Source organism: Chrysochloris asiatica, unplaced genomic scaffold (genome assembly GCF_000296735.1).
Source record: "Chrysochloris asiatica unplaced genomic scaffold, ChrAsi1.0 scaffold00055, whole genome shotgun sequence".
Taxonomy (NCBI): domain Eukaryota; kingdom Metazoa; phylum Chordata; class Mammalia; order Afrosoricida; family Chrysochloridae; genus Chrysochloris; species Chrysochloris asiatica.
Genome location: NW_006408573.1, coordinates 3,796,840 through 3,805,577, shown reverse-complemented (window position 1 = coordinate 3,805,577; position 8,738 = coordinate 3,796,840). Strand labels below are relative to the sequence as shown.

Here is an 8,738-nt window from a genome sequence, read left to right as displayed (position 1 = left end):
GGGGACTGCCTGCATAGACCTCACGCTGTGACCCCGCGACCCCAGTGCCAGGGATGTAGCGCTTCCTAGTCCTTAAGTCGGGCGCTCCTTGGGGACCAGAACCAGCTTTGCCAGGAACAGGTGGTAAAGGCCGGCGGAGCCCCAGAGCGATATGTTTTAGGCGTTGCGGGAAGGATATTGGATGGAGATTTGGTGCCCTTTACCTAGTTTGAGAACAAACCCGGTCCTCGCCACATGCCAGAAGTTTTTTTTTCCCAACGCCTAGAAGACGCACGGCCTCAGAGACAGCCCGCAACGCCGCAAAGCGAGGCTTCAGATGCGAATCGAGAGTATACAAAGACACGCAACGACTTCTGGGATTAAACGCGGGAGACAACTCCTAAATGCCCCCAACCTCATTCTGCCCAGCAGGCCGCTTCCAAACGGTTAAGTCGCTCGCTAGACACCAGAAAAACCGCTGGTGACCAAAACGAGAAAACCCCAGATTTCACTAGGGACTTGGACTCAAGACGCAGGACGCAAAGAAAACCATAGACTCCGTAGTGGCCAAAGGCGGGACGAAGGTGGACAGGGGCAGGGAGCGCCTCCGGCATCAGTCGTCGAGCTGCGGGCGGTTTCAGTGCTCGCACACCCCTCGTAGGTAGAAGCGCTACACGCTCCCGGGAACGTGGTTCTAGTTCCCAGGCGCTCCGCGGGCACAGGGCTCCCAGCCGCGTCCCTCAACAGATTTGGGAGCCCCGCGCCGCGCCATTTGCATATTCCCGGGAACACAGAGAGGCCTGTAATTTTCTTTTTTCAATCGTTGGGCAAGGTTTTAGAGCCAAAGGTTCCAAACCCCGCAGAGTTGATTCGCCCTTAAACTCTCTCTTCAGAGAAGGGGACTAGCCTATTCTTGTGACTTTTTTAGGCGAGACGCCGCCTCCTGTGACTGCATATTCAACAGGGAGGAGAAGTTGATTGTGAACTATTCTATGTGCCCATGGAGGGAGCGGGGAAGCGGGGTGTAGGGAGAGTCATCTCTGGAATTCAATTGTTTAAAAAAATCATTTATAATTAAAGGGACAAAATCAAATAGATCTTCGCATGCATATTTAATCATTCACACTTCCAGCTTTCAAACCATTTTCCCTGCGTGAATTGTCTCACTAATTTAAACTCTGAAGTCTACTGCTGTTTGCTAAAACATCTGGACAATGCAGCCTTCAAGCTTGTTTAAATTCGAATAACCAAAAAACAAAACAAAACAAAAGTTAAAACTCTGGTGAAAGTTTTCGTGTTTTTTAAAAAACCGAGCAGCATTCAAGTAATCTCGATGAGAAATGCAAGTATGTGCCATTTTGAGTTAGCCCAATTAAACCGGTGTTCTGTTCAAACTCATTCTCTTTATACTCAGGCGTGGCTTGAATCGAGCAAATTCATTTCCCTTGCTGGAGTGTATTTTTGCTGTAATATCCTCTGCGCCCTGCTTGGATCACCCAAAATTTCTCACGAAGTGAAACAGGCAGCTCACATCTCAGGCGCAAAATGGAGACCCCAGAACCTCGGAAAAGCCTGAATTTACAGTCTTGGCCGACTCTGGCTCCAGCCGTGTCTCTTTCCCATTTGGGATTGAAACACAGCCAGATTTTTTATTTTGAGGTGAAATATGCGGGATTAAAACGAGAAAATAGTATCTCCGAAATTCTTTGGTAACTACTCCTCGGACTCCTGAATCGGAGACGGGGAAGTGCTAAGGCGAAGGCAAGTCTGGTGGAATCTACACCAGCCACGTTTTTAGGCCTGAACTTTGGAAGGCCACTTGTCCAAAAAGAGGCCCACATTGGAGGGCGGGGTCGTTCGGTCTTTTCCCCACGCTCCCCCACCGGGTCCTTCCGCCCCCTAGCTCTAGTAGCTAAGTGCAAGCTTGAAATTCAGGACAAGTGTGACACCTACCTGTGAAAGCATGGAACCGTCCCCTCGCCCGGCCTGCCACCCGTCCCCAAGACTGCGCGGGGGTCTACTCGGCCGCCCGCCACCCCAATGGTCGGGGACCGCACCCTCTCTAATTTAATCAAACCCAACGAAGAGATCAATGCCCAATTTTGAAGGGGTAGAGAAGACAGTGGCTTGGGAAAGCGCCTCCCCAAACGCATTAACTCACAGCACCTTTGAAATAGTAATAAGGGCTAAATCCGGCATAAAATCGAACTCATTAGCAAAGTTCACCAGATGATTGCTTTGCATAAAACACGACACTGATTGGAAGTAATTAGGTTAAGCGATGGAGCTCGGGTGGTACGTGTCTCTAGCTGGCTTTGCCATCTTTTCTCCCTCCTGGGCACACACTTGGGTTCCCTCCTTCTTCCTCCAGGGTCCAATCTCCCCCAAGCAGCCAGTATCGGTGATCCAAATCTGCATTCCGGGCAGGGCCAGTTTCCCCCCGGGCTCACTGCCTAATTATGGTTTCCCTCTGGCGCTCCAGGGTCTGCGGAAACCTTTCGTTCCCCACTTCGAAAAAAAGTTGCAGTTAGCACCTTTTGTCCAATGCGAAGACGGACAGCTTATTGAGGCTTCTAAAAAGTAATGATGGCTCTGATTATGTTAAAATCTCTTTTAATTAAATATTTTGCATTTTACAAAGGCGGCTGCAGTTTCTTTTACTTTTTTTAATCTAAGAGTAGAGTATAACCTGTTTCCTTTCTGTAATAATACTTTAGCTCAGACCCAGAAAAATCATTAAGTGTAAAAAATTAAATTAAACTTGTATTTTAAACTATGAAACAGTCTTGGGGGGAAACACAAGTGTATATATTTATATCACAAAAAAAAACATTAAATGCCTGTACAGGTAGCTTGATTTCATAATTTACTTCAAAGATATTGAATTATCAATTTAAATACAAAAATGCTACATTAAATATACAGAATAAGATTTAATACAAATCTTTTTTTTAAAGTTTTTTTTTTTCTTTTCAGTTGGCTAAGACATTTTTGTGTGGAGATGTTTACATTTTTATGCCATCATCTCCATAAACTATAAACTTTAGAATAGGAGGGACAGTGTGTTTTGTTTTTGTTTTCTCTTTTTGGTGATGGAAAAATAACTGCCAAGGCCATGTTTTTAATAAGTTAGAAAAGTCCGGGACCGACGCAGCCCGTGTTAAATGTCGGACATACCTTTCTTCAACTCATAGGGAGAGTCTTTGCACAGGTCTAGCTGGGACTGGCTCCGCAACATTTTCGGGTCTTTAGCCAAAACGTCCGCTCGGTTCAACACGGTCTGGTTTAATCCATTGAAATGCGAGCCTGGACCGGTAGTGGGGCCTGGCCCGGGCCCCGGGTGGCCGTGAAGGTGTCCGAAGGAACCATAGTTCGTGTAGCCAGGATAGAAGGGTGCCGTGTAGTAGAGAGGCCGGGACAGCACCGTCCCACCGGGAAAAGGGCACTGCGCAGAGGGAGAGCGCGCGGGCGCTGGGGCTGGTGACGCGCGACTGCCTCCCAAAGATTGCCCGGCTACTGGCCCGGGACACGGAGGGCATGGGGAGCCCTCGCTCCCTCCGCCCCCGTCCTTGACCTTGTCCGAGGATGTGGCGATCTCGGCTAGAGACCACAGTTTGGGCTTGGCGAGCACCGCCTGTGGCGGTGGCGGCGGCGGCGAGTGGATGACCGAGGGCCCGCCGGGGCCAGGGGGCAACTCTCCCGTAGCCGGGTGCGGACCGGACGCCGGCGCACCCGACGGGTAGTGAGGGACCGAGTCCTCGGCCAGCCGTGCCGCTGTGGGCCCAGCTGGGGAGGATCCGCCAGTGCGGGGGGGTCCCGGCAGCGAGTCGAGAAGGCCTTCGGAGGAAGGCTCCTTAAAATCCGAGTCGCTGAGGCTGCCCTCGGTCTCCTTGCTGGCGGGGGTGGGCGGTCCCAGCAGTCTTTCGCAGCCAGCAGCTGCCTTCTGCTCCGCTCCTCCTGTGGACGAAACCCAGACGGTCTGAGGCACAGAGGCCGCGAGACTGAACCAATAAGTCCTCGCCCGCAAAGGCAGACCCGTGCTCCCAATCCCAAGCCCCATGTTCCCCTCCAAACTCTCTCGTCCCTTCTTCCTCCCGCTGAACACTCCCGCTCGCGTGGACCAACCTGCTTCGGGGCCCTCGGGGTCGCCCTTGTCCTCGGTCTTCTGAGGCTCGTCCTCGTCGTTCTTCTCCAGATCAATGTTCTCCTCCTCCTCCTCGTCCTCGCTGCGGTTCCGCGGCGTCCACGTCATCTTGTTCTCCTTCTTGAGGCGCCGGCGCGCGTTGGCGAACCAGGTGGACACCTGGGTGAGGGTCATCTTGGTGATGATGGCCAGCATGATCTTCTCGCCCTTGGTGGGGTAGGGGTTCTTGCGGTGCTCGTTCAGCCAGGCCTTGAGCGTGGCAGTGGCGTCCCGCGTGGCGTTCTTCCGGTATGCTGGATCCCCGTACGGGTATGAGCCCAGGGGTGCCGCGTATGGGTGGTACCCCAAGGATCCCGCCATCCCTGGCGTGTGGTCGTAGGGAGAACCCTGAGGGGGGACAGATAGAAGGCGAGCGTTGACCAGAGACCTTAACTGCCACCTGAGAGACCGAAGCACACCGGGGTCTGTGGGGCCGCACTCTGGCTTCCTCTGGGCTCAGATCCACAGGTAACCTTAACTCCCCAAAAGGCAAGCAGGGACTCCAAATTCGGAGTCTAGTCTTTAGGGGGGTCCCCGAAGCCATCCCAGACTCTGTGCCACTCTGTAGGTCCCTGTCTGCCCAGACAGTTCCCTAAGCGAACTAGCCATCGCTGCCAGGCCCTCCCCTCCACCGGGAGAGAGGCCTGGGAGCGGCGGCAACTCAGCGCCAAGTACCCCCGCGGCGACGCCTTAAGCAAAACAGGAGAGAGCTGGGGGAACCTGGGCGTCTATTTCGCAAAGAAATGCAAACGAAATGCCGCGTCTTACCCCAGCACCCCCACCTCTCCAAATATGCCACCCCAAACCTAAGCCACCGCGCGTTTCCAGAAAGTGCACGCGGACGAAAAATCCCGGATGCACCGCAACTCCTCCGACTTTTCAGAAATTTAATACCTTCAAATCGGATTGAAAACATAGGATTGGGGATTTGCAACATTTTGGGGGTCTAATTAAAGGCGATGCCGAATACATTTACATAGATTTAGTACACTTCTATTCAGATTTCAGGTCTATTTCTTCTTAACTGCTTTTCCAAAAGGGCCAAACCAAAAACAAACAGCATTCGCCGGGTGGTTCTGAAACCTTGTTTGAACCAAATGCTGCTCTTTAATTGCAGCGAGCGCTCCCGAAAAACCCCACCAGCTATTCAATGCCAGGAAGACGCCGCTCTCCTCCTGAGCAACTCCTGAGACCAAGGCCTAGGAGAGGTCGAGCGAGACAATTGTCCAAGTTTGCAGGAGCCCCGAAGCCTGGCGGATGCAGTTTGCGGCGTCGCGGCGGCGGGTGTTTCCCGCAAGTTCTGCCCACTGCGCGGGTCCCCGAAAGCCCACGCCTGTCGCGGATCCCGTTCACTCACCACGTACGAGGAGAAGGCGGCGGCAGCGGCTGCTGCGGGGTCGGCTCCGTACTGGAGGTGCGAGTTGTAGCCCGGCGAGGGCGCAGTGAAGGCAGTGGAGCCGGCATAGGGCGAGAACGCCGACCCCGACGACGAACGGCCGAGCTCATCCGTGCGGGGCCCCGAGATGACGCTGGTGCTGTAAGCCGGGCACGAGTAGAGCGCCAGCGAGGCGGACGGCTGGTACAAGTAGCCCTGCGGGTAGGACATGGCCACACACCGGCATGGGGCGCGCCGCGCCGCGGCCGCCAACAAGCCAGGCGGCGCCCAGCTAGGGCTGGCGGGAGGGCACCTGGCCTCCGACTTCCCCGGGCCCCGGCTCCCGGGATCCGGCCCGCAGAGCCTCTCACTCGCTTCCTTAGCGCCTTCGGCTGCAACCGCCGCTCCTACTCCTTTACGCGCTTCACACGCCCCGGCTGGCCTTTTTTTTTTTTTTTTTTTTTCCCCTCCTTGCTTGCTGCTTTCTCTTTCCCCCCTTAGCTCTTTGCACCGGGGGGCTCTGCTTTTGGCTTCGCAAAGGTCCTGCCAAGATGCTAAGTTGGAAATTGAGGATTCTGACGCCTTGTGCGCGTCCGAAGCTCCTCCTTCCCGGGGTGTAGTCGGTGGGAGGACTGGCAGGAGTCTCTTGGCCAGCGCAGCCAACCCGACCGCCAGGCTCGCCTCGCCCTCTTCTCTCTTCCTCCTCGTCTCCCTCTCCCGCTCGCTGGCGCTCCCCTCGCCCCTCCCTCGTGCCCGCCTCTCTTCGGCGGCCCCCTCCCTTTCTCCTCCTCCCGGTCTCCCCCCTCTTCTTCTTCTCGATCTCTCTCTTCGACTCAGACTCTCGAGCGCCGGCTCCAGGATAGCAATCACATCCCAGGCGAGCCGATCGCTTCCAACTTTCCTCCCCGGCTAACTCCGGGCTGAGTGGCAGGCCGAACGCACCATGGGCCCTGGTTCACAGTCCGGCCACTTCGAAACACAAAGGGAATGAGGCCACCGACTGTGTGCCGGTGATCGCTCTGCCTTCTCTTCCCCACAGTAAACCTGGGGTCTTGTGCATGGATTTCTTGTTCGACTGAAGGCTGACCTCCGAGGGGTTGTCTCCAACCCCCACCTCCGGCTTCTCTCCCGCTCCTCCCCCTACCCCCCAACCCAGGGGGCTGGAGAGCGAATTGGAGGCCGGCCTGGAATTACGGTCCCTAGGAAAACCAGATGGATGCCTGCGCCCAGGGCGCCGCTAGTCCGGGAGGATTGCCCCTCTCCACAAGCAGCAGCAGCAGGTGGGCGAGTGACAGGCCTTGGACGTCTGCTTGTCTTCGGCCTGGCCAGTCTTCTACTGACCTCCTGTTGGCCGCCAACGAGATTTACGGGGCTGGGACTACGGGGATAGCCTTTCTTTAGAGGAGAAGCAGTGGGCAAAAGCTGCCTGACCATGAAGCTGCTATACCGGGAAAGTCTTTGGAACCCCTACCCCACAAACCCCGTCCCATGCCTCACAGCCCCTCTCTAGGCTGCTTTCTTAAGTAGCTCGCCGTTCCAGGCTGGTGGGAAGGGGTGCGGGTCCCCTTTCCATTTGCTCAACTAAGTCGCCTTCTTCTCACGCAACTCTAGCATTCGCCGACGCCGCAAAAACACTCTGCAGAGCAGTGCCCAATCCAACCACCGTTCAAAGAGGCGCTGGCGAGGCAAACATACACAACCGAGTCACAGTCCTTGCCCTTGCCGGTCACACAGAAGACAAAACAAACCGTCTATCCGTTTTTCCATCCCCACACCTCTGCCAGCACAAGTCACAGACGCACTAGATCTCTGGGACAGGCAGGGGTGCTGGTGAACCCGGGCATGGGCTAGTACAACGCTGGACTCGCTGCTGGAGCTCACTATATCTGGAACTTTGTGACCTTTTATAATGGGGCCACACGCAAGCCGAAGCACGACTACAGTCAAAGTCTCTAGCAATGACTCTGACGGGCGAAATACACGTTATTTCATCAGCTCCAGCTCCGTACACACGAAGCCACCCATCTACCCGCACACTCTCACAAGCTCGGTGGCGCGCCTTTGCGCACGCGCGCTGACTCCTCTGCCCAACTCTCAACGCTCAGGCCCCTAAACTGACTCAGCTACCCAGACTACAATCTCCGAAACCCTCTCTGTCTGCACCACCCTGTCCCTTACACTCTCTTTACCTCTGATTGGACGCTGGCCTCTGTTAGCCCCACCCACTACTACCCACCTCTCCCACCCCCAACGTCGAAAGTCGGTTTCCCTCCAAGTCTGCGAGCCTAAGGGGCGGGACGGGGCGGGGAGGGGAGGGGCGGGGCGGGGCGGGGCGTCGGCTGCGTTATTGTCATGGAAACGGGAAGCTGGTGGCTGCGGTGGCTGAGGTGGCTGGGACTATGGGGCCGTGAAGGCTGCAAGCCGGCGGAGACTGAGCCAAGGCGAGCAGCCCGGACTGCTCGAATTTGAGGGGGCGTGGATCGGGCTTATGGTGGCCCCTTAGAAGGTGAGGGTGCTGTGTCCCGTCCACCCTCCACCCCCACTGGCGTAGTCTGGACCCGCCTAATCGCGGGGAGAGCGAACTGAGAGCGCCCCGCGCGTCTCCGCCTTGCACCCTTCGCTCCCTCCTCTCCCAGCCTAGCATCGCCCGCCTCTGGCTCCGCCTGCCGCCGCTCCACCGTCGCCGCTGCCCTTCGGCTAACGGTCGGTACGGCCCGCGCGCGCCGCCCGCCGGGGGCTCGCGTCAGCCACGAGGGAGCGTCCGTGGTCCGCGCTTCCGTGCCACGGAGGAGAGGTGAGCCCAGAGCTCCGCCGGCCGCCGTCCCCCACCCTGATTGGATCCCCAGCTCCGCCGCGACCCGGCTGCCAGCTCTTCGAACCGAGTCCGCGTCCCCGCGTGGGCCCGATGGATACAGGGTCGCCCCGTGCGCGGCCGGCCGGGCCATGGGGTGGGCTGCTTGAGTGCCCACAGTGCCTCCCGGTGTCACCATGCGCTCCATCCACGCGCGGCGTCTCTGCCCTCTCGGCTCTCGTCCAGGATGCTGATTTCTGAAATGGAATCCTGGAGGTTTGTGCCACGAGAATTTGAATCTGTCACACAGACATCCTCATTACATCATCCTGCCATTGTAGGCCTTATGAGGGTTTGGGTTGATTGTTTTTGTTTCGTTTTAGGTTTGGCTTGGTTTGGTTTCTCTCATT

At 56.3% G+C, this 8,738-nt stretch overlaps 1 protein-coding gene across 2 annotated transcripts; it reads right to left on the bottom strand.

Annotated features, from left to right (window-relative positions):
* Positions 1-2,520: 2,520 nt before the first annotated feature.
* Positions 2,521-5,768, bottom strand: IRX5 (iroquois homeobox 5). Of its 2 annotated transcripts, none has more exons than XM_006863522.1 (3): positions 5,520-5,768; positions 4,105-4,510; positions 2,521-3,936 (listed from the first exon to the last, which is right to left on the bottom strand). In XM_006863522.1, the coding sequence occupies exons 1-3, from the start codon at positions 5,766-5,768 to the stop codon at positions 3,140-3,142; spliced, it is 1,452 nt and encodes a 483-aa protein (XP_006863584.1). In that variant the 3' UTR covers positions 2,521-3,139. The 2 variants fall into 2 exon arrangements, with proteins under 2 accessions (XP_006863584.1, XP_006863585.1); XM_006863523.1 differs by having other exon boundaries at positions 2,521-3,933.
* Between the last annotated feature and the right edge of the window lie 2,970 nt (positions 5,769-8,738).